The following is a 26146-nucleotide window of genomic DNA, read 5'->3' as shown; positions in this document are numbered from 1 at the left end:
TTATTTTTGCTGTCCTTGGTATCTTTAGTAAATGTTCTCAAGTTGCTTTGTCTACAGTCTGGCTATCTCCTCATATGGCTTTGAAGAAGAACAAAGGCAAGGCCTTGCAGACGCTAGTTGAGCCAGGGAGGCACCTATAATCACACCGTGTATGTACTCATAGCTCTGGGCACTGGCCACACTCTCTGGGACGGAAACAAGTCAAGTCTCACAGAAAGTTCCTTAGATAAGGAAAGACTACCAGAATCTGGAGAGGCGAGAGCAGCCAAACAATTTGGCTTCTGAAAAACAGGAGTCTGATCTAGGATCTCTAGTCTGATGGGGGAGTACAGACTTCGTGGGTCATCCGTCTGCCACTACAAAACCAATAGAACTCAGCTTCCCCTGGCTTCCTCTCCCACTCCAAATCTTTTCTCTGCCTCAGAGCTTCTCATTCCTCCTGTATTTCTTTATTCATTCAGGGGTGCCATGGACGGTGGGGCGGGTTGTTCACTGAACAAGTGTGTGCAGCCAAGGGAGGCCTGGTGCTAGATCTGCCCGGAGGGGATACCTTTTGAGAGCATGACCAAAGGCACCATATGGCCTAGTGGTGGTGCCTCTCATTCAGCAATGAAAGTAAAGATCTACTATGCACAAGTGTTCCAACGCCCGTGTCAGAAAGCAGATGCCGGCAGGGTAAGGATGTGTACTTGGGTGAGAATGTGGAACTGGAAATTGGTGTGAAAGGGAGTGAGGATGGAAGAGAGGGGATGAGATGATGTGGAGAAGAGGAAGAAGATGGGGGAGGACATGGTTCTAAGCAGGCAGTGAAAGATCATGGAGACAGAGGGACGCTTGCAAGGTGGGCAGATGCAGTCCAGGCCAGCTCTCCAGCCACTTGCCTCACCCACTGTGGTCTTTGCACACGTCCTTCCTTGTCCTCCGTAAGTACGACTCTCACCCAAAACCCACCCCCTCTCACCCTGCTGCTCTCTCTCTGTTTTTCTTTTAACTTTCTTTTAGGGTTCAGCTCAAACCTCATGTCACCATAGAAGCCTCCCCAACCTCCCAGACTAGATCGCTCTGCTTTCCCACAACCTCCGTCCCCCATGCTTCTCCTTCTTAACATTTTTGACAATTGCGATCTCTTGGAAGACCATCTAATATGAAGAGTGAAGAGACAGACATAAGGAGGGCAGAGAGCATGACTATCTGGTCTCCACCTTGTTCCCCACTGCATCCCCCAGGGCACAGTGCCTGGCTGAGCGGGCCCTTGTAAACTTTCACCTGAATGAAAGAACAAGTTGGTTCAAGCATGGCACAAGGCGTAAATGTCCCCTTTCTGGTTGTGCTCGGGGCAAAGATCGACTCCCTTCACAGTCTGATCAGCCTTGAATCTCTTTGAATCACAGTCCCAGGCTGTAGGCAAGTGAGTGTATTTCATTACCGCCCTTGGCAGACAAGGAAACTGAGGCCCCAGAGATGAAGCAGCTTGCCTGTATCACACAGTCAGGACAGGATGGAGCCAGGATTTGCGTCTGCGTCTGTCTGTCTAGAACCCACATTCTGAACTGTTCCCATTTCTGCTTCCCACTGGGTTGTTCTCAGCTCTGCCCAGGCTGAAGTGTGAGGCTTCTGAAAATGACCTTGGGTTTGACCCCCTCTTTCTCCCTCCTATTATTTCCCCATCACCCTTCATCATTATCAATTGTTTTGTTTGCTAAGCTTCCACCTTGGGGCCCAGGCCCAGAGGAGGGTTCCCACGCTGTACCTCACAGATCACTGGCCCTCTGAGACGCTCTTTGGAAAGGGTGTTCCCTGGTCAAGAAGTTTGGGAGCTCTATTCTCTTTCCTGCACCGTGGCTACCCCAAGGGACCCAATACAAGAAAGTTTCTGAGCAGGCCTCCAGAAAGTCTCCTGTCCAACTCTGCTCAACTCAGCATTCCTCAACATATTTGAGAATGGAACCCACGTGTTTTTTGGAAAAACCTTTCAACATCTCGCAAGATGGTTGTTTCTCAGAACACGCCTTGCAGATACTGCCCCAGAGTCTGGCTCCTGAGCTGACCATAAATGGTCTCTGTAATTTGAATTTGTCCCTGGAGCCCCCACACCCCTCCAGCCAGGCTGGAATTCCTATGGCCTACAGACACCCCCTCACATTCCTGCCCGTGCACCCCTGCTTCAGCTCGAGATGTCTGTGCGGGGGCTGAAAGTTGGAACTCCATAAATGTTCATTTTGCTTCCTTTGTCACCACACATACGGGCGTTTTCACCCACTGTGATCGGCATATGCTAAAGATTTCCGGTCTTGCTTTTCTCACTTAACATTTTCATTAAACACAGTTCGATGTGTCAGTCAAGACCAGGGCTACTTAAAAATGGCTCTGTGGACCGGTGCCAGTCCCCAAACTGTGTATTACCAGTCTGAGACAAGATAAGAAGCTTGCTCAGAGTGTAACTCGACTATGTCAGTTAAGCACTTTGTTTAGCTCAGCTGACACTATTTTTTTCTTGAAATACTTGGTCCGTTTTGGAAGCAGCACATAGATTTACAATCTGGTATAAGCTCTTCATTGCAGATGGTAATTGTTAGCAATCTGTGGGCCAGCGACTCTGAACTGACTTTGCACATAATATTTCTAATACTTATTTGACATCTTGTCTCGTCACCACACCATCGTTCATTAACCCTATCCCATCATTGGATACTTGGGCTATCTCTAGGTCTCTGTAGAGCTTCCCCGGTAGCTCAGATGGTAAACAATCTGCCTGCAAAGCAGGAGACCCGGGTTCGATTCCTAGATCAGGAAGATCCCCTGGAGAAGGAAATGGCAGCCCACTCCAGTATTCTTGCCTAGAGAATTTCATGAACAGAGGAGCCTGGTGGGCTACAGCCCATGGGGTCACCAAGAGTCAGACATGACTAAGCGATTAGCACGCACACACCAACACCAGGTCTCCGTGATTCATAAAGTGTTGCTATGAGCAGATACGTACACGTCTGTGGGTTTGCTTTTTGCAGTTCCTTCGGGAGCTTAGGGACCACAGATCTGAGGCCAGAGAGGTGGGGCAGCCTGCGCAGGGTCACGAGTGGCAGCAGCCGGCCTCCCGCTCAGGCCTCCGGACCCCGGCCCCTCGCCCCCTCCCCCGGCCTGCACTGCCCTTCCCACTGGGCAGATTTCCGTCCCTTTCACGCTTTTCTTTGCTGGGCTCTGTGCCCTCTGCAGTGTTCCCACATGTTGTCTTTGGGAGCTTGAGAGAAATCCTTTTGGAATGTCCTGTGCCTTCTCCCTGAGTTCCCGGCTTTGTTCAATTGTTGATGAGAAATTCCTGCCTTGTTGGGAGGGGCCCAGGAGGCTGTTAAAAGAGTTTGCCAAAAATGGTGGTACCAATTCGGGCAGAACACACATTGGGGGCTCTGCCTCTCCCCATATTTCAACTTAAAAAAGGACCATGTGGTGGGGAGGGTGTTGCCCACTCCTATTTCCTCTGTAGAGCAAGCAGCAGTAGAGCAATGCTCAGACAGAAGAGATAGGGAGGGATAAAGTGGGCCTCAGGAATGAGGGCTGGGTGGGCCAAGGCTTAGAGGGTTAGCGTCAGAGATGAGGAAAGATAAGGGTGGGGTGAGGTTAGGAGTAGGATGAGTGTGTCTCTCCAACACGCATCATGGTAACACAATGCATTTATTTTCTAGAAGCATAGCATCGTTCTATCAAATGATCTGTTTGAAAAGGGCCACATTGGATTGTTTTAAATAAACAAAAGGAATTCTAATATCATGCAACTATACTTGGTGTTACCAAAGGATGCAGGGACCAGTGGATTAGGCAATTGAGACCACAGGTGGGCTTTCAGGAAATTTCTCCCTTTACTATTTCCTGGGAAGAGCAAGTTTCGGGTGAATGCTCCCCCTGTTCAGAACACTGGTGCTGGGAGCAGCCCAAACCTCCGGGGTTAAATACCATCTTTGCTTTGTCTAAATTTCTACATACTCTGAAGGCTATGATTTCCCCCTCTTTCTCCTGGAATCTGTTCAATAAATACTAAGAAAGAAATTGTACTTTGGATGGAAAGGGCATTATGTTGAGGGACTGAGCCCTGGGGTGGAATCCCAGCTCTGCTATTTACCAGTTGCTGGGGTTTGGGCATGTCATTTCTCTCTCTGAGCCTCAGTTTCCCCCTCTGTCAAATGGGTACTAACCTAGGCTCGCAAGGAAAAGAGTTCTGTGAGTCTATGTTTTAGGTCTTGGCGGCATGTCTGACAGACGGTGTGGGTGCTCAATGATAGTGACATACGTCTGTAGGTGTGAAGAACTTTCCTGGGCCACCCTCAGCCTCGGAGACACCTGCGCCGCTCTGTACACAGCCTGGACGGCACGGCAGGCTCCTGCGTTGTTCTGCAACTGGTATGTGACTTCCTGTTTACATGGTTCCTACAGAGGCATGGCTTGAGCAGTGGGCCTGGGGGACTCTCTGTGGCCTGTGCATGGCCACACAGAGCAGAGGGCCTTCTCTAACTAAGAGCCTTCTTTTCTCCGGACTTGGGCTGAGTGACTGCTGGGATAGAACCCTGAGTACTGAGTTTCTACCCTGAGTAACAGTAAGGCCAGCACAGAGATCCTGTCCCTTTCGGGTACCATCCAATGCTGAACCTTCAAACTTGAGCACCCACTATGTACTGAGCTCTGCACTGACATCTCTCGTTCATTGATCACCTGTTGTATACATTTGCAGAGCACCTCGTTCTTACAAGATGCTGTAATCCTGAAGATAATTACTGGGTTGGACACAAAGTTAGTTTGGTTTTTTTCTATTAAGATGTTATGGAAAAAAACCTGAATGAATTTTTGTGGCCAACCTAATATTATTATTGAGTGCCTGCTTGGCACATAGTACTCTCTAATCAAAATGATCATTCTTTTAAGAGCCCCTGTGTTCTATGCCTATAACCATCTTCATCATAATCATTTGTACCTGACCACTCTGCGCCTCAGCTTCCTCATCTATATAATAGGGGCAATTCTTCCTTGAATGATCGATGAGATGATTGAGTTAATACACACAGAGCATTTGAAACGATGCCTGGAGTATATTGAAGAGCTTAATAAATGTTGGCTGTCATGATTAATATTATCAGTTATTGAACATCAATTATATGTGGGACACTGTCATTATTCTGAAAGTAATAATAATTAAGGTTTTCAGTTTCAGTTCAGCTGCTCAATCGTGTCCGACTCTTTGTGACCCCATGGACTGCAGCATGCCAGGCTTCCCTGTCCATCACCAACTCCTGGAGCTTACTCAAACTCACGTCCATCAAGTCAGTGATGCTATCCAGCCATCTCATCCTCTGTTGTCCCCTTCTCCTCCTGCCTTCAATCTTTCCCAGCATCAGGGTCTTTTCTCGTGAGTCAGTAGTACTAATAGGCTCCTCCATCCATGGGATTTTCCAGGCAAGAGCACTGGAGTGGGGTGCCATTACCTTCTCTGATAGTTAAGGGTACTGGACACCTATTGGGCATGAGGCCTTGTTGTTGTTGTTCGGTCGCTCAGTCGTGTCTGACTCTTTGCCACCCACGGACTGCAGGATGCCAGGCTTCCCTATCCTTCACTATCTCCTAGAGTTTGCTCAGACTCATGTCCATTGAGTCGGTGATGCCATCCAACCATCTCGTCCTCTGTCGTCCCCTTCTTCTCCTGCCCTCAATCTTTCCCAGCATCAGGGTCTTTTCCAACGCCTTTTCAATTACGAGGCCTCATAATCCACATCAATATAATAACTGAGGCCCACCTGTGAGCCAGAACTGGACTAGATACTGGAGACCCCAAGAACAGAGTCCTGGGCAAAGGCATTATAATCTGACAGGGTGAAATTGGACAGTGTTGAAGGTGGGCATCTCTGGGAGAATCAGAGGTGACTCTTAGGCAAATATGGGCTTAGACCAAGAAGGGGAAGCCTTGGAGTGGCCAGACATATGGTTTAGGAATCAGGACACCCGAACTATCTCTTGAGCTGGACCTAAATGGAACCCAATGAGCTATATTCCTTTGAATGTTCACCTGGGGAATGGGTTACTGGGGGCCTGAGAACCCACCAGATAAAGGCCAAAGTCTTCTTCTGGGGAGAGAAGGGATGCAAGAGCAGAGGAAAGAGTGGCTGCCCTGCTGAGCTTTGGAGCCCGGGGGGATCTTCCTGGTCCTCCAGAGATGGAACAAAAGTGGAGGTGAAGTCAATGGGCTAGGGGTTCGGTGCCTCCTTGCTTCCTCTGCCCTGGGACCACTGTGTCAGTCTCATGGAGATTCATACTTGCCGCCTTGTCTGCCTGGCCACAGGGCTCAGGCACAGCCAGCACCTCCTCTAAGAGCCATGGAACCTGGTCAATCTCTGGGTTCTGCATTATTTCAAGGTTAGCCCACTCCATATTCTTAGTTGCTTTTATTGGCCCTCAACTCCTGCAAGAAGGGACTGGGCCTGAAATTCAGAGTCACAAAGAAATGGGGCCTGAACAGCCCCTGGGCAGCCTGGGAAGATGGTCAGGACTGAGGAATTCTCGGGTGGAGGCACCCTCAATTCTCAGCTCGGGAAGCTCCAGGCCTGGCTTGGGCCTAGGACGAGAGAGTCAGAAATATCTAAGTCTGAGGTCCCTTAAGAGACCATCACAACAACCCCACTCATGTTACAGAAGGGGAAACAGAAGCCTGGAGAGGGGAAGTGATGTCCCCAAGGTCTCAGGGCAGGCGGGTGGCCAAAAGAGTCTGGAATCCAGTCTCTAGAGTGCTTTATGCAGGAAGATGGTGAATAACTGGGCGCCTTGTGGGGCCTGATTCTTCAGCACCCAAATCAACTGAGTCTCTGAAGGTTTAGAGCCCTGAGTGGCCCAGAGAACGTTTTCCCAGACAGTGCCACCAAGAAATTTGGGACTACCTCATTCTGACCCTTCCAGCCCTTACCTGGCCTTACAGACCGCTCTCTGCAGAGTATCCCAGGAGGGGGACGCCCATTCACCTGCAACCGTCCCTGCTTGACTGTTCCAGTGCATCTCACATTCGCCATCAAGGTTTCCTCTACATCCACCCTGGACCCTGGTCGTTAAAACCTCATCTTTAAAAGAACAAAAATAGAGGCTTCTCTGGCAGTCCAGTGGTTAAGATCCATGCTTCCATGGCAAGGGGCACGGATGTTAGCCCTGGTCAGGGAACCAAGATTTCTCATCCCGCATGCCTCAGTCCAAAAAAAAAGACACAAAAGAACAAAAAGACAGAAAGCACTTAGAACAGCGCCTGCCACGTTGTAAGTGCTCTGTGAGGGTTTGCTATCATCGTCCTCATCTCATCCTTACTACTGCTTCTACCTTTCTGCTCACATGGAGCTGTGCTAAAATCAATGACAATCCTGAAAGAAAAAGAATATGAATAGGGAATCAGCAACAATCCTTTAAACAAACAAACAAAAAAAGAATGTGAATAGTGGTTGGGAATGAACAGCCTCAGCCAAGGCTAGGAAGCTTCCTGGCCTCACTTCAAGTGATTCATTCAAGATATGAACTAGAGATCCCAAACTCAGATCTGTGGGCCTCACACATTCAGCCTGCAAACGCTCTTGTTCAGCCCTCAGAACACTATATTTTTGTTTTCGTTTTGTTGTGTTTTGGCCATGCCACATGGCATATGGGATCTTAGTTCCCCAATTAGGGATTGAATCTGTGCCCTCTGCAATGGAAGCGTGGAATCTTAACCACGGGTGAAAGTCGCTCAGTCGTGTCTGACTCTTTATGACCCCACAGACTATAGAGTCGATGGGATTCTCCAGGTCAGAATAAGAGTGGGTAGGTGTTCCCTTCTCCAGGGGATCTTCCCAACCCAGGGATTGAACCCAGGTCTCCTGCATTGCAGGTGAATTCTTTACCAACGGAGCTATCAGGGAAGCCCCTTAACCACTGAACCACCAGGGAAATCCCGGCACCGTGATATTTTCAAATCTGTTGCTAACATATAGAAAACCAGATTCCTGGGTTCTCTTGAAAAGGCAACCACCTGTTTGAGAGCTGGGTTTAGATGAGGTATCCCCCTCTCCACCTAGTGGGTGGTCTCCACCACTGCCTACCACCCGCCCCCTTCACCCATTCACCTTGACCTTCCCAATCTTGTAGGTCCTTAAGTGTATATCCCCTCCATCTAAATGGCTTCCCCTCACCCCAGTGGAGGCTTGGAGGAGCATTTTGCCACAGACAATTTATTTTCCGCAACCGCGACCGGATGGACATGTGCCCTCTTCGTGGTTGGTGTCGATGTCACCACCAGCTGGAGGGCTTAGAGATGGGCTCCGGGGCTCTGCAGCCCGAGCGGATTGCTTCCCAGAACTTGGGCAGGCGACCTAAGGAAAAGATCCCGTTGCCGAACAGAGGCAGCTCAGGCAGCTTTATCCCCGGCCTCTGGGGCAGGATGGGAGTGAGGTTCCGGCTCTGAAACCCGCGAAAGCAGCTCGTGTTGGCGGAGTTATCCACGTACTGCACAGCGTTGACAGCCCTTCCGGGCGGCACCACGGTGGTGCTGCCGCAGGGGTAGTCGAAGGCCGCCGCTCTGCTGCTGTGGTTACAGTAACTGCGCGGGCAGGCGTGGTCCGGATGGTCCAGGTGGATGGAGTTGGCGGCGCGTTCCAGATAGTTGGCTGCAAGCCTCGGCAGGTTCAGGGACTTAGGGGAGTTGCTGTAGAAGGCATTGGTGGATCTGTCGAGGTAGCTGATACCTTTGATGAGCTGATCCAGGAAGGTGGGGTTAGAGGGACCCAAGGGACGATCTGTACAGAGCAGGCAGTGGGGGTTGCTGCGACACATGGGCTTTCTGGCCACCTTGGGGCCCTTGGCCAGGTGGCTTGTCTCCACGCACTTGGAGTTGTAGGGCCGGCCCATGCAGATTCTCCTCAACGGCAGTCTGGGGGAGCCCGGGGTGTCGGTGGGCTCTGAAGGGTTGCTGCTGGCCTCGGAGCCGCTCGGGGTCCGAGAGCACTTGAGGTTGCTTGCCCCGGTCATGCTGGGGCCGTGGGGCCAGCCTGGAGTCTGGGCCATGAAGGACACATTGCGGTTGCCGGTGCTGGGACGGCCCGCTTGGTGTCCAGACATTGTCGAGGGCAGGCGGACGAAGCTTCGTGGTACAGAACTGCTGAAATCTCACCTAGAGGCTGGTTCCCTGGGCCTGACGGGGAGAGAGCTGGGTCAGCTCTCCTCGGCTCAGGTGTTCCTCTCCCCATCTTCCTCCCAGGCCCAGGGATTTTTCAAACGAGAAAGCAGGCCCCATGTTCTTCAGAAAGCACAAAGGGCAAGAGATGGGGAGGAAGGCAAGACACTGAGAACAATGGAAATCAGAGGACCCCCTAGAAAAAGTGGGGCAGTCTGCTTTTTCCTTTCTCTGTAGCCCACATTCTGAAATTCCCATTCACCTTTTAAGCAGGGACTCCAGAAGACCACAGAGTCAAAGAACTAAGTCTCTAATGGTGAAATTCGAGGCACCAAGACACACATTCTTTGGAGTAACATCAGTTAATCACCCACTACACCGCACACCCTGCTACTGAACAATATGTCTTAGAAGCAATACGGTATATGTGCTTTTTCTTTGCCAGCCCTTTGCTTGTTCCTTACTTGTGAGTCTTAACTACAAACCCAGAAGGCAGTCATTATTCTATTCCTATCTGACAGATGGGGGAAACTGAGGCTCAGAGGGTTGACGTGGCTTGCCTCAGATCACATAGCTTGTGAGTGGTGGGGGCCAAGGTACTATCTTGAGTGTATCTGATGACCCCTAAAAGATGATGCCGTGTTGTTGGGGGTGACTTTGTCCTCACCAGCAGTCTACTGAGGAAGAGTTCTCATCTCACCTGTTGGATAGGGGCACCGATCGGGAAAACCAGATGGGGAGGGGTGCTTGCTAACCCTGTAACTAAGTTGATCTTGACTTCACGAACCCCAAGGGGAGGGGCAAGGAGATGCTGTAAGTCTACAGTGGGACTTGTGAGACAGAAGTTTCCAGAGTACAGTATTTGGTCTTCATCTTCTCTGATGAAGGGAGATGATCTCATCCACCCCACAAAAGAAGGGTTCTTGGGGTTCCTCCCGGTCTGAAAGTGGACACTTCACAGGGACTAGGGCCTGACCAGGCTCTGGCCCAGGTCACCCTGCTTCCTGTCCTGGGGCCTGCCCAGGTGGCAGGAGCCCCAGCCCCATTCCGTTTGTCCCCCAGGTCCCCAGTACCCCCCGTTTCCAGAAGGAAGGCTCTGATTTCTGTCCCCCAGACTGCCAGCTTGATGCTAATTTTCCACTTCTGCCTGGTGAGAACGGAGCAGTATTTGAACCTGTCCCACCCAGGAAACAGCTGCCCGCTCCTCTCCCAGCCCACAGCCCCTCAGCTGCCCTTGTCCTTGGGTCTGAATCGCGTGGAATGCCCAGACTCTCGCTTCTTCCATCCCAGGTCGAGCCCCACCCCAGCTCGTCCTCCGGATGTAGGGGAGACGCCAGCGGGCTGCCCCCCATGGGCCCTCCCTTCTGGGCGGGCTGGGCCCTCTCCCCGGCTCCCTCTACCTTCAGGAGGTAGATGACTTAGCCCTCCTCTTGCTCTTCACTGGGGAATACCCTGATGCCGCCATTCCAGACTCCTGGCCATGTCATAGAATCACAGAACCCTGGAGCGAGGAGGGCCTCCAGGGGTCAACCTGGTCAGGCTCCTGCCTTAGAGCTAGTACTGCGTTAAGCTCTCCAGGACAGATGGGCCCTATTTTTAAAGTGAGGCTGGGGTGGACGTTTTCCAGTGTCCCCTGTTGTTTTTCTAGCGTTTAATTATGCTGAGAGTCAGGGAGTTCTTTGCCGGGCCTGATATAACTCTCGTTGGCTGTGGTCAGCATCAATTTTCTTTTCTCGTTGGGTCAGCAAACATTCGCTGAGTCTCCCTAAAGAGCTGTCCCTTTGAATGACCCAGAACATGGCAGCACTTGCTTTTCTCCCTTCTAGCCTGGTCCTCATACAGTCAGCCCTTCTGGATTGAGTCCCTACTCTGCAGTGGGCTACAGCCTAAAGATTCCTTTCAGAGCTCCTGTGACCTCCCCTCCCTGGTGCATACCGGGCATCTTGTACATATCTGTCGGATGCATCGCCAAGATCCCCCTTTGAGAGCTCCTGGTGCTCGGCCTCCATTGTTTCCTTCCTGCAAGTAACGAAAATACCCTCTTACTTTCTATTTTGAAAAACATTCAAAAATATTCACTTACTGAAAACTTACAAGATAATGAAGTCCCATAGACTCTTCATTCCAATCTACTAATTATTAATTTTCGTCACATTTAGCACCATACACACGTGTGTGTGTGGATTATTATTATTTTGAGAGTCAGTTGCAGACAACAGCAGCCTTTACTCTTGAATACTTCAGCATGTATCTCCTACAAGCTGAGAGAACAAGGACATCTTCTTACATATCCAGTTATCAAAATGTATCCAGTTATCCAGTTATCTCACGTATCCAGGATAATTAACATTGATACAGAGCTATTAGCTAATACACAGTCCACAATTTACCAATTATTTCCTCCGATGGTCTCTATGGCAGCTATGTCCCCAGTCCAGAAGCCAATACGTGATCAGACATTGACTTTAGTTTTCAGATCTCTTTGGTTTCCTTCAGCCTGGAAGTCCCTCAGTCTTGATCTTTTATGACATGAATAGCTTTGAAGAGCGCAGGCAAATTGTTTAGGAGAATGTTCTCCCATTTGGGTTTAGCTGCAAGATCGCAAAGCACATACACACAAAAGCCTCCCTGGGACAGTCCCGGCTCATAACCTCTGAGAGTGAAGGGCCTTTTGCTCTGGGGCGGGGTGGTTATAGCCACGGCAACAGGGAGCTGGGGGGAGGGCTCAGAGGGACCCCCCAGAAGGAGGAAGAGGGGTGTAGGGAAACTCAGGGGCAGAGAAGCGATGGCAACCGTTCCCTTGTGGGGCCTCAGCCAGATCTGATCCTGCCCTGGGCCGGGGGCTGGGCAGGCGGGCAGACGGCCAGTAAGCGGGCTGGGCCTCTGCGTATTTGTCCTGAAGGTACCCAGGCGCCGAGATCACTGGCCATTTCTGGCCTGGGCACTAAGAGCCTCTGGAAATAGCTCCAGGACAATTATTTCAGGAGGAATGTGCTATTCCCCCATCTTCTCAGAAAGCCAGGCTGGGTCCCATAAGATCAAGAATGTCCGCCTCTGGCCTCCCCGAACTCCAGGGGATCCTGAGGTCCCCTGGGGGCCACAGTGGTCTTCAGAGCTGGGGAGGCTGGGAGGCCAGGATGGGGTTGAGCAGACGAAAAGCGCCCTTCCCCATGCAGGGAGGGGTGGTTCTGTCCTCAGATCCTGGGCTCTCAGGGCCCAGCCTGGAGTCAGGCTTGGCCGGTGGGGGTCCAGCTGACTCTAAGCCCTGGGACACAGGAAGGGGAGGGGAGGGGAGCTGCCCACCCCATCTTTTGCCCAGACCCACCCCTGAGAAACTGACGTGGTAGAGCGCTCAGAATGTGCCAACGAACCCGACGTTGTCAGATCCCGGTCATCGCATCCACCCTGTCATTTGCTCCTCGTAGCACCCTGGGAGGCAGGGGTTTTGCTTTCCAGATGATGTCCTTGAGGCTCAGAGAGAGCAACAGGCTTACCCAAGCTCACCCAGCAGCCAGAATTAAGACCCAGTGTTTGGACCCCAAAGCCGACAGGTTTGAGCACTAAACAAAGATGAGGGTGGGCCACCCACTCAGTGAGGACTCGGTAAGTGACCCTGAGAGCTGAGAGGTGTTGGGAGGGGTCCAGCCTGAATTCCCAGGCTGGAGGGACGCTTAGCCCTGTCTCTCAGTGAGCCTCCGACGTCCACCCCCCAGCCAGGGCCAGCTGCCTCTCTCTCCCTGGCACTGCGGGATGGATGCCAGGGTCTCAGAATATCCCGCCCCTCCCTGCACCGTCTCTAGACACAGTGGCCCCTACCTTTGCCCTATCTGGGCCATCTCCAACCTTGGCTCCTTAGCTGCATTGCCAAATCGACTGCAAATCATGAACTTTTCACAAGCCCCTGCCCCTCCCACTCTGTCCTCTTTCACCTGAACGCCCCTCTCCACATCCCTACTCTCTCTCCTCCAGGTCCCACCAAGACCATCGGAGGCCCTTCCCCCACCCCATGTTCAAAGAGTTCAAAGGCATCTCCTTTCCCTGGACTCCCCAAGAGTGGATGGAACAGCCCCCTTCTCCAGAGACCATAGGACCCTGCCCCGTTACTGCATAGGTGGCTTAATAGCCCCTCACCTGTCACCCAGAGTTCCCCTTCCACCCCCGACCCCCAGACAGTGGGAGGAGGATCTCCTTATTGTTTCAGGCACTTGGCAAGGAGGAGGCACCACAGACATGGAGGAGTCCATCTCAGTCCAGGGGAACAGCTAGAAGCAAGAGCCAGGGCTCTATTGCCACTGTCTCACCCTGCCTGGAGGACACTTCTCCCAGCTTCTGGCCACCCTGAGCACAGTGACTCACCTGAGCCTTTATCTGGCTTGGGGCCAACACACCCACAGGGCTGAAAATCCCTCCTGGGCCGGGCTCTGGCCCTTCTCCCAGCAGCAGTCTTCCATCCACCCAAGCATAATGAGTCACACCCTGCCTCATCCCCTAACGCCCTCAAAGATACCAGCCCTCTGCTCACCAGCCGCCAAAACAGCATTTCCCCAGGCCCACGTGTGGCAGGTACAAGACGGGACAGATCTGTGCTCAGGAGCGCTGGGGCAGGTGTGGCTTGGCAGGAGCCCCGACTGCAAGAACTGCCCTCTTGCCAAGCCACCTCAGGGTTTTCAAGGAGAAGCAGCCAGTGTGGGAGTGGACAGGAATCTCATCTTTATGAGCCCTGGGAAATTCCCTCCAAGAAGGGATGGGGATGATGGTCATGTATAAACTTATATTGTTGTTGTTGTTCAGTTGCTAAGTTGTCTTTTTCCAAAAGTGGTGCACTCAATATGCCAGCAAATTTGGGAAACTCATGAGTGGCCACAAGACTGGAAAAGGTCAGTTTTCATTCCAATCCCAAAGAAAGGTAATGCCAAAGAATGTTCAAACTACCGCACAATTGCACTCATCTCACACGCTAGTAAAGTAATGCTCAAAATTCTCCAAGCCAGGCTTCAACAGTATATGAACCGTGAACTTCCAGATGTTCAAGCTGGATTTAGAAAAGGCAGAGGAACCAGAGATCAAATTGCCAACATCTGTTGGCTCATCAAAAAAGCAAGAGAGTTCTAGAAAACACGTACTTCAGCTTTATTGACTACACCAAAACCTTTGACTGTGTGGATCAAAACAAGCTGTGGAAAATTCTGAAACAGATAGGAATACCAGACCACCTGATCTGCCTCTTGAGAAACCTATATGCAGGTCAAGAAACAACAGTTAGAACTGGACATGGAACAACAGACTAGTTCCAAATAAGAAAAGGAGTATGTCAAGGCTGTATATTGTCACCCTGCTTATTTAACTTATATGCAGAGTACATCATGAGAAACGCTGGGCTGGATGAAGCACAAGCCAGAATCAAGATTGCAGGGAGAAATATCAATAACCTCAGATATGCAGATAATACCACCCTATGGCAGAAAGTGAAGAAGAACTAAAGAACCTCTTGATGAAAGTGAAAGAGGAGAGTGAAAAAGTTGGGCTTAAAACTCAACATTCAGAAAACAAAAATCATGGCATCCGGTCCCATCACTTCATGGCAAATAGATGGGGAAACAGTGGAAACAGTGTCAGACTTTATTTTTTTGGGCTCCAAAATCACTGCAGATGGTGAGTGCAGTCATGAAATTAAAAGATGCTTGCTCCTTGGAAGAAAAGTTATGACCAACCTAGATAGCATATTAAAAAGCAGAGACATTACTTTGCCAACAAAGGTCCATCTAGTCAAGGCTATGGTTTTTCCAGTAGTCATGTATGGATGTGAGAGTTGGACTATAAAGAAAGCTGAGTGCCGAAGAATTGATGCTTTTGAACTGTGGTGTTGGAGAAGATTCTTGAGAGTCCCTTGGACTGCAAGGAGATCCAACCAGTTCATCCTAAAGGAAATCAGTCCTAAATATTCATTGGAGGGACTAATGCTGAAGCTGAAACTCCAATACTTTGGCCACCCGATGTGAAGAGCTGACTCATTGGAAAAGACCCTGATGCTGGGAGGGATTGGGGGCAGGAAGAGAAGGGGATGACAGAGAATGAGATGGTTGGATGGCATCACCAACTCGATGGGCATGAATTTGGGACTGAGTGATTGAACTGAACTGAACTTTTCCCAAATTTGCTGGCATATTGAGTGCAACACTTTCACAACATCATCTTTTAGGATTTGAAACAGTTCAGCTGGAATTCCATACCTCTCCTAGCTTTGTTTGTAGTAATGCTTCCTTAGACCCACTTGACTTCACACTCCAGGATGTCTGGCTCATGTGAGTGATCACACCATCGTGGTTATCTGGGTCATTAAGACCTTTTTTGACACCTCTTCTTAATCTCCGCTGCTTCTGTTAGGTCCTTGCTGTTTCTGTCCTTTGTTGTGTTCATCTTTGCATGGTATCTCCATTTTTCCCTTGGCATTTCCCTTGGTATCTCCAGTTTTCTTGAAGAGATCTCTAGCCTTTTCCATTCTATTGTTTTCCTCTATTTATACATCCTTATATACACTTCTACTGGGAGGAGGACAGCAAGTAACTGTTTATGCTGTGACCTTGGATAAGTATTGAACTTCTCCTAACCTCTGCCTCCTGTTCTGTAAACTAGGAGTAAGGAAGGTGCCCAGTGAACACTGCTGGCTCAGCTGACTTGCAATAATCGCTAATGTTTATGAAATATCCCCATGCGGCAGGCACAGTGTGCTGTACTGGTACATGGGAGCCAGCTCATGCTGGCTCTCAAAAGCCATTTTCGAAATATTCTAGAATCTGGTGAACTTGTTATTAAACCACTAGTAGCTTGACATCAGCCATTTATACTACAGTTCAGTTTAGTTGCTCAGTAGTGTCCAACTCTTTGCCACCCCATGGACTGCATTACGCCAGGCCTCCCTGTCCATCACCAACTCCTGGAGATTACTCAAACTCATGTCCATTGAGTCCATGTCCAGTGAGATCCAACCATCTCATCCTCTGTCATCCCCTTCTCCTCCCTCATTCTTTCCCAGTATCACGGTCTTTTCCAATGAGTCAGCTCTTCACATCGGGTGGCCAAAGTACTGGAGTTTCAGCTTCAGCATCAGTCCTTCCAATGAACAGTCAGGATTGATTTCATTTAGGATGGACTGGTTGTATCTCCTCGCTGTCCAGGGGAGTCTCAAGAGTCTTCTCCAACAACACGGTTCAAAAGCAGTTCTTCCAAGCTCAGCTTTCTTTATAGTCCAATTCTCACATGCATACATGACCACTGGAAAAACCATAGCCTTGACTAGATGGACCTTTGTTGGCAAAGTAATGTCTCTGCTTTTTAATATGCTGTCTAGGTTGGTCATAACTTTTCTTCCAAGGAGCAAGCATCTTTTAATTTCATGACTGCACTCACCATCTGCAGTGATTTTGGAGCCCAAAAAAATAAAGTCTGACACTGTTTCCACTGTTTCCCCATCTATTTGCCATGAAGTGATGGGACCAAATGCCATAATCTTTGTTTTCTGAGTTTTGAGTTTTAAGCCAACTTTTTCATTCTTCTCTTTCACTTTCATCAAGAAGCTCTTTAGTTCTTCACTTTCTGCCATAAGGGTGGTGTCATAAGCATATCTGAAGTTATTGATATTTCTCCCAGCAATCTTGATTCCAGCTTGTGCTTCATCCAATCCAGCATTCTCATGATGTACTCTGCATATAAGTTAAATAAGCAGGGTGACAGTATACAGCCTTACGTACTCCTTTTCTTATTTGGAACCAGTCTGTTGTTCCATGCCCAGTTCTAATTGTTGCTCCTTGATCTACATACTGATTTCTCAAGAGGCAGCTCAGGTATTCTGGTATTCCCATCTCTTTACGAATTTTCCACAGCTTGTTGTGATCCATACAGTCAAAGGCTTTGGTGTAGTCAACAAAGCAGAAGTAGATGTTTTTCTAGAACTCACTTGCTTTTTCCGACAGAAGATGATCCAATAGATGTTGGCAATTTGATCTCTGGTTCCTCTGCCTTTTCTAAAACCAGCTTGAACATTTGGAAGTTCACAGTTCACATACTGTTGAAGGCTGGCTTGGATAATTTTGAGCATTACTTTACTAGCGTGTGAGATGAGTGCAATTGTGTGGTAGTTTGGCATTGCTGTTCTTTGGGATTGGAATGAAAATTGACCTTTTCCAGTCCTGTGGCCACTGCTGAGTTTTCCAAATTTGCTGGCATATTGAGTGCAGCACTTTCACAGCATCATTTTTCAGGATTTGAAATAGCTCAACTGGAATTCCATCACCTCCACTAGCTTTGTTTGTAGTGATGCTTTCTAAGGCCCAGTTGACTTTGCATTCCAGGATGTCTGGCTCTAGGTGAGTGATTACACCATTGTAGTTATATCTGGGTCATGAAGATCTTTTTTGTGTAGTTCTTCTGTGTATTCTTGCCACCTCTTCTTAATATCTTCTGCTTCTGTTAGGTCCCTACCATTTCTGTCCTTTATTGAGCCGATGTTTGCATGAAATGTTCCCTTGGTATCTCTAATTTTCTTGAAGAGATCTCTAGTCTTTCCCATTCTGTTGTTTTCTTCTATTTCTTTGCATTGATCACCTAGGAAGGCTTTCTTATCTCTCCTTGCTATTCTTTGGAACTCTGCATTCAAATGGTATATCTTTCCTTTTCTTCTTTGCTTTAGCTTCTCTTCTTTTCATAGCTATTTGTAAGGCCTCCTCAGATAGCCATTTTGCCTTTTTACATTTCTTTTCCATGGGGATGGTCTTGATCCCTGTCTCCTGTACAATGTCACGAACCTCTGTCCATAGTTCATCAGACACTCTGTCTATCAGATCTAATCCTTTGAACCTATTTGTCATTTCTAATATATAATCGTAAGGGATTGGGTTTAGGTCATACCCGAGTGGTCCAGTGGTTTTCCCTACTTTCTTCAATTTAAGTCTGAATTTGGCAATAAGGAGTTCCTGATCTGAGCCACAGTCAGCTCCCAGTCTTGTTTTTGATGACTATGTAGATCTTCTCCATCTTTGTCTGCAAAGAATATAATCAATCTGATTTCAGTATTGACCATCTGGTGATGTCCACGTGTAGAGTCATCTCTTGTGTTGTTGGAAGAGGGTGTTTGCTATGATCAGTGCATTCTCTTGGCAAAACTCTGTTAGCTTTTGCCCTGCTTCATTCTGTACTCCAAGGCCAAATTTGCCTGTTACTCCATGTATTTCTTGACTTCCTACTTTTGCATTCTTGTCCTCTATAATGAAAAGGACATTTTTTTGGGGTGTTAGTTCTAGAAGGTCTTGTAGGTCTTCATAGAACCATTCACCTTCAGCTTCTTCAGCATTACTGATTGGGGCATAGACTTGGATTACTGTGATATTGAATGATTTGCCTTGGAAATGAACAGAGATCATTCTGTTATTTTCGAGATTTCACCTAAGTACTGCATTTCGGACTCTTTTGTTGACTATGAGGCCTACTCCATTTCTTCTAAGGGATTCTTGCCCATGGTAGTAGGTATAATTGTCATCTGAGTTAAATTCACCCATTCCCATCCATTTGAGTTCACTGATTCCTAAAATGTCAATGTTCACTCTTGCCATCTCCTGTTTGACCACTTCCAATTTACCTTGTTTCATGGACCTAACATTCCAGGTTCCTATGCAATATTGTTCTTTACAGCATTGGACTTTACTTCCATCACCAGTCACTTTAAGAACAGGGTGTTGTTTTTGCTTTGGCTCCATCCCTTCATTCTTTCTGGAGTTATTTCTCCATTCATCTCCAGTAGCATATTGGGCACCTATTGACCAGGGGAGTTCATCTTTCAGTGTTCTATCTTTTTGCCTTTTCATACTGTTCATGGGGTTCTCAAGGCAAGAATACTGAAGTGGTTTGCCATTCCCTGCTCCAATGGACCACGTTTTGTCAGAACTCTCCACCATGACCCATCCGTCTTGGGTGGCCCTACACAGCATGGCTCATAGTTTCATTGAGTTAGACAAGGCTGTGGTCCATGTGATCAGTTTGATTAGTTTTCTGTGATTGTGGTTTTCAGTCTGTCTGCCCTCTAAGGGAGAAGGATAAGAGGCTTATGGAAGCTTCCTGATGGGAGAGACTGATTGTGGGGGAAACTGGGTCTTGTTCTGATGGTTGGGCCATACTCAGTAAATCTTTAATCCAATTTTCTGTTGATGGGCAGGACTGTGTTCCTTCCCTGTTGTTTGACCTGAGACCAAACTATGGTGGAGACAATGAAGATAATGGCGACCTCCTTCAAAAGGTCCCATGCAGGCACTGATGCACTCAGTGCCCCCAGCCTGCAGCACGGCACCACCAACCCACGCCTCCACCAGAGCCTCCTGGATGCTCACGGGCAAGTCTGGGTCAGTCTCCTGTGGGGTCACTGCTCCTTTCTCCTGGGTCCTGATGCACATGAGGTTTTGTTTGTGCTCTCCAAGAGTCTGTTTCCCCAGTCCTGTGTAAGTTCTGGCGGCTCTATGGTGGGTTAATGGAGACCTCCTCCAAGAGGTCTTATGCCACACCCAGGCCTGCTGCACCCAGAGCCCCTGCCCCTGAGGCAGGCCACTATTGACCCATCCGCAGGAAACACTCAAACACTCAAAGGCAGGCCTGGCTCAGTCTCTGTGGTGTCTCCTGGGGTGCACAAGGTTTTGTTTGAGCCCTCTAAGCACCTCTGGTGGGTATGGGATTTGATTCTAATCTCAGTTTCACCCTTCCTACCATATTTCTGGGACTTCTCCTTTGCCCTTGGACATGGCTATCTGTTTTTGGTGGGACCCAACATTCTCCGGTTGATGATTGTTCAGCAGCGAGTTGTAATTTTGGAGTTCTCACAGATGAGCACACGTCCTTCTACTCTGCCATCTTGGCACTACCTTGTTCTTTATCCAGACTTAACCTCTGTTAAGTCTGTTTTGAACCTGTGTTTCCTTGTCCATAAAACCATAATAATGATGATCTGGATAAATTGAAATTTTCCTGGGTTCCAGCAGCTGTGTGTGAAATTTTATGCATCCACTAGACTGGGCCATGAGATGCCCAGGTACCTGGTGTGTCTATAAGGATGCATCTGGATGAGAGAAGCATGTGAATTGGTGGATTGAGTAAAGCAAACTGGCCTCCCCTTGTGTCTGGGCATCCTCTAATCCGTTGAGGGCCTGAATAGAAGAAAAAGGCAGAAAAAGGTTGAATTCACTCTCTGCCTGACCAGTTGAGCTGGGACATCCATCTTCTGCCCTTGATGCTCGTGGTCCTCAGAGCATCAGACCTGGGTTGGAATCTATACCATCAGCTGCCTGGTCCTTAGACCTTTGAACCGCCAGCTTTTCTGGAGTTCCAACTTGAGGACAGGAGATTATATGACTTCTCAGCCTTTGTAACAGCATGAGACAACAGCTAATAATCAATAGTAAATACACATGTGTGTATATATAAGTATAAAAATAATACAGTATATATACATACATGTACACAACATATATTATAGCATATAGTATTATATATATTGCTATATGCATGTGAGTGTGTATGTGTATAGAAGTTTGTGCCCCCCAAAAATTTGTATATTGAAACCTCATCCCCAGATAGGATTTAGAGGTGGGAAGTGATTAGGCTTAACTCCAAAGAATTGATGCTTTTGAACTGTGGTGTTGGAGAAGACTCTTGAGAGTCTCTTGAACTACAAGGAGATCCAACAAGTCCATCCTAAAGGAAATCAGTCCCAAATATTCATTGGGAGGACTGATGCTGAAGCTGAAACTTTAATACTTTGGCCACTTGATGCTGGGAAAGATTGAAGGCAGGAGGAGAAGGGGACAACAGAGGATGAGATGGTTGGATGGCATCACCGACACGATGGACTTGAGTTTGAGTGAACTCCAGAAGTTGGCTATGGACAGGGAGGTCTGGTGTGCTGCAGTCCATGGGATGGAGAGTCAGACACAACTGAGCGACTGAACTGAACTGAACTGAAGTGATTAGGCCGCTGAGGGTAAAGACCTCATGAATGGGATTAGTGCCCTCATAAAGGAGACCCCAGAGCATCCTTGCCGCTTGCCTTCTTTGGGAATGCAGTGAAGAGACAGCCATCTCTCACCCAGGGAGTGAGCTTTCACTAGATACTGAGTCTAAAGGTGTCTTGATCTTAGACTTCCCGGCCTTCATAACTCTGAGAAAGAAATGTTTTTTTAAGTCAGTCTATCAGTTTATGGTATTTTGTAATAGTAGCTCAAACACGAAGACATAGAAGACTCAGAAATATGTATATATCATTTCTTATTGATTCCGTTTCTCTGGGGAACCCTGACTACTACTCCGTACTGAGTGCTTTACATATATTCACTCCTTTGCTCCCCACTACAACCTTACAAGGGAGATGTTAATAGCATCTCCATTTTTTTAGACAAGAACTTGAAAGGCAGAGGTGAGTGAACTCACCTAAAAAAGCGTGGCCAAGACATGAACTCGAGCAGCGTGGCTCAGGCCTGCCCCCTGCCCCCTGCCCTACTGCCTCCAGGGCCATACTCACAGGTTCAGCATCTCCTGAGTGGAGCCACTTGGCTAAGGGTTTTCCATACGCAACAGGTGGACCTGAAGCCCTCCAGTCTTCTGTGACTAGCTTTTCCTTTAATAATCAAATCAAAAGCTCAACCCTCCATTCCACGTGCCGTGCGAAGTCCAGAGCCTGCCCCACTATTCCCGAGGAAGGCCAGGGGGCTGCTGCGGTCTCTGGTCCCTCCCCACTCTGAGTCCCTGCTTCTGGGCCGACTCTCAGCCCCCTCTTCGTGACCGCCTCTTGGTTTGTCCTCGGCCACACAGTGCAGCTTGCAGGATCTCAGCTCCTCTACCAGGGATCGAACCCACTCCCCCTACAGGGGAAGAGCAGAGTCGTGACCACTGGCCTCCAGAGAAGTCCGGGACTGTCATCTTCCGTCAGCAAAGCTGTGCCCTTCTCCCACCCCAGTGACCTCTACTGCCTCCTCATCCGTGCCCCAAGCTACCTGTGACAGACTTGGCCCGAGGAGCTGGCTGACAGAGGGTGACAACACCCAGCACAGGACAGAAAGGCCTGACGTGGAATAGACGGCCATCACCCCGTCCTTCACGTCTCCTGGTCTCCTTCCTCCTCAGGCCTGAGCCGCCCACTCCCACCATGATGCTCTCAGGAGGTCCTTTTCCATCTTAGCTCCTCCCCCTGCCTCGCTCTGGGGCACCCCACCCCAACCCAGGCCTCCCCGTCGGGGGCTGCTGAGGCCGAAGTCGACATTTCCGGTTCCTGGTTGACCCTTCAAAGTGGCTCCCGTGATTCTCCCCTGGGGTGGGTGGGGGATGTCACCTTCTACATGATGCTGCTTTGACTTCCCTGGTGGCTCAGGTGGTAAAGCATCTGCTTACAATGCAGGAGACCTGGGTTCGATCCCTGGGTGGGGAAGATCTTCTGGAGAAAGGACATGGCAAGGCACTCGAGTACTCTTGCCGGGAAAATCCCATGGATGGAGGAGTGTGGTAGCTTACAGTCCATGGGGTCGCAAAGAGTTGGACACGACTGAGCGACTTCACCTCACTTCACTTCCTCCCGCCACCCCCACTAGGGTGTGGAGCAGCCTCTGACAACGTTTCCCTTCCTGTAAATGTGCTTTAGGTGACCAGATCCTTTCAGTAACATTGTGAGGTAGATCCTTTGTCTTCCCAGAGAGGAACTTGGCCCTGAGATTCTGCTTTGTGCTTTTTTTTTTTTTTTTTGGGGGGGGGGGCAGGTTTACTTCCTTTATCTGAGTCTCAGCTGCCTTCTCTGGAAACTGGGATAGGAAGAATACTTGCACCCAAGCTTGATCCCTGGCGTGTTGTAAACTCTCAGTGTTGTTGTTTAGTCGCTAGGTCGTGTCTGACTCTTTGGCGACCCCACGGACTGTAGCCCACCAGGCTCTCTGTCCACGGGATTTCCCAGGCAAGAATACTGGGGTGGGCTTCCGTTTCCTTCTTCAGGGGGGTCTTCCTAACCCAAGGATCAAACCTGAGTCTCCTGCATTGACGGGTGAATTCTTTACCACGGAGCCACCAGGGAAGCCATAAATCCTGGCTGTTCAGTGTTTGACAGATGAGGAAATTAGATTCTGGGCCCAGCTGTGTTCTTTCATTTTATTTATTTTTTGGTTGCAGAGCTTATGGGATCTTAGTTCCCCAACCAGGGATTGAACCAGGGGCCACAGCAGTAAAAGCACCAAACCCTAACCGCCAGATTGCCAGGACATTCCCCCAGCTGTGTTCTTCACACGCTGAACGACGTGGGCCTCAGTTTGCCTAACTGGAGAGGAGATGGTGGCACTGAATTGTCCCTGAAGACTGTCCCAGTCCTGTCCTTCTGAATAATGGCATCCGTGAGTCTTCACCAGGCACGCTTACAGCCTTCTGGACCTCGCCCTGTGCATGTCTTCACCTCTGAGCTCGCTGAACTCCTTTCCAATTTTTTAAATTAACTTTTCTGGGAGTAGTGATTTACAAGCAATGCTTGATTTACAATGTTGTGCTACGTTCCGGGGCACAGCAAAGCGAGTTAGTTACATATATGCTCATGTCCACTCTTTTTAAAAATACTCTTTCCGCGTATAGGCCATTACAGAACGCTGAGTACAATTCCCTGTGCTGTGCGGGGGGTCCTTATCGGTTATCTGTTACACAGTAGTATGAATATGTCAGTCTCCCAATTGCCCCCAGACATCCCCTGAAGGCCCCAAGGACCATAAATTTGTTCTCTATGTCTAAAACTCTATTTGGACTCCATTAACTGGTAATCCCTTATGATTTTACAGTGGAAGTGAGAAATAGATTTAAGGGCCTAGATCTGACAGAGTGCCTGATGAACTATGGAATGAGGTTCGTGACATTGTACAGGAGACAGGGATCAAGACCATCCCCATGGAAAAGAAATGCAAAAAAGCAAAATGGCTGTCTGGGGAGGCCTTACAAATAGCTATGAAAAAAAGAGAAGCAAAAAGCAAAGGAGAAAAGGAAAGATAGAAGCATCTGAATGCACAGTTCCAAAGAATAGCAAGAAGAGATAAGAAAGCCTTCCTCAGCGATCAATGCAAAGAAATAGAGGAAAACAACAGAATGGGAAAGACTAGAGATCTCTTCAAGAAAATTAGAGATACCACGGGGACATTTCATGCAAAGATGGCTTCGATAAAGGACAGAAATGGTAGGGACCTAACAGAAGCAGAAGATATTAAGAAGAGGTGGCAAGAATACAAAGAAGAACTGTACAAAAAAGATCTTCACGACCCAGATAATCACGATGGTGTGATCACTGACCTAGAGCCAGACATTCTAGAATGTGAAGTCAAGTGCACCTTAGAAAGCATCACTATGAACAAAGCTAGTGGAGGTGATGGAATTCCAGTTGAGCTATTCCAAATCCTGAAAGATGATGCTGTGAAAGTGCTGCACTCAATATGCCAGCAAATTTGGAAAACTCAGCAGTGACCACAGGACTTGAAAAGGTCAGTTTTCATTCCAATCCCAAAGAAAGGCAATGCCAAAGAATGTTCAAACTACCGCACAATTGCACTCATCTCACATGCTAGTAAAGTAATGCTCAAAATTCTCCAAGCCAGGCTTCAGCAATACGTGAACCGTGAACTTCCTGATGTTCAAGCTGGTTTTAGAAAAGGCAGAGGAACCAGAGATCAAATTGCCAACATCCGCTGGATCATGGAAAAAGCAAGAGAGTTCCAAAAAAACATCTATTTTTGCTTTATTGACTATGCCAAAGCCTTGGACTGTGTGGATCACAATAAACTGTGGAAAATTCTGAAAGAGATGGGAATACCAGACCACCTGACCTGCCTCTTGAGAAATCTGTATGCAGGTCAGAAAGCAACAGAACTGGACATGGAACAACAGACTGGTTCCAAATAGGAAAAGGAGTACGTCAAGGCTGTATATTGTCACCCTGCTTATTTAACTATATGCAGAGGACATCATGAGAAATGCTGGACTGGAAGAAACACAAGCTGGAATCAAGATTGTTGGGAGAAATATCAATAACCTCAGATATGCAGATGACACCACCCTTATGGCAGAAAATGAAGAGGAACTCAAAAGCCTCTTGATGAAAGTGAAAGTGGAGAGTAGAAAAGTTGGCTTAAAGCTCAACATTCAGAAAACGAAGATCATGGCATCCAGTCCCACCACTTCATGGGAAATAGATGGGGAAACAGTGGAAACAGTGTCAGACTTTATTTTTGGGGGCTCCAAAATCACTGCAGATGGTGACTGCAGCCATGAAATTAAAAGACGCTTACTCCTTGGAAGGAAAGTTATGACCAACCTAGATAGCATATTGAAAAGCAGAGACATTACTTTGCCAACAAAGGTCCATCTAGTCAAGGCTATGGTTTTTCCTGTGGTCATGTATGGATGTGAGAGTTGGACTGTGAAGAAGGCTGAGTGCCGAAGAATTGATGCTTTTGAACTGTGGTGTTGGAGAAGACTCTTGAGAGTCCCTTGGACTGCAAGGAGGTCCAACCAGTCCATTCTGAAGGAGATCAGCCCTGGGATTTCTTTGGAGGGAATGATGCTGAAGCTGAAACTCCAATACTTTGGCCACCTCATGCGAAGAGTTGATTCATTGGAAAAGACTCTGATGCTGGGAGGGATTGGGGGCAGGAGGAGAAGGGGACGACAGAGGATGAGATGGCTGGATGGCATCACTGACTCGATGGACGTGAGTCTGAGTGAACTCCGGGAGTTGGTGATGGACAGGGAGGCCTGGAGTGCTGGGATTCATGGGGTCGCAAAGAGTCGGACACGACTGAAGTGACTCAGCAGCAGCAGCAGCAGGTCAGAAGTAGGAGAAGGCAATGGTAACACACTCCAGTACTCTTGCCTGGAAAATCCCACTGACAGAGGAGCCTGGTAGGCTGCAGTCCATGGGGTCACTAATAGTCGGATACGACTGAGAGA

At 48.6% G+C, this 26146-nt stretch overlaps 1 protein-coding gene across 5 annotated transcripts; it reads right to left on the bottom strand.

The window, feature by feature from the left end:
* Positions 1-8200: 8200 nt before the first annotated feature.
* Positions 8201-11812, bottom strand: LOC789612 (uncharacterized). Of its 5 annotated transcripts, NM_001105022.2 has the most exon segments (3): positions 8201-9175; positions 11093-11176; positions 11548-11812. In NM_001105022.2, a coding segment is annotated over 1 exon segment (828 nt). In that variant the 5' UTR covers positions 9103-9175; positions 11093-11176; positions 11548-11812; the 3' UTR covers positions 8201-8274.
* Between the last annotated feature and the right edge of the window lie 14334 nt (positions 11813-26146).

This window comes from Bos taurus, chromosome 2 (genome assembly GCF_002263795.3).
Source record: "Bos taurus isolate L1 Dominette 01449 registration number 42190680 breed Hereford chromosome 2, ARS-UCD2.0, whole genome shotgun sequence".
Classification (NCBI taxonomy): Eukaryota; Metazoa; Chordata; class Mammalia; order Artiodactyla; family Bovidae; genus Bos; species Bos taurus.
The sequence above is the reverse complement of the archived record's forward strand: the minus strand, read 5'-3'. Positions and strand labels throughout refer to the sequence as shown.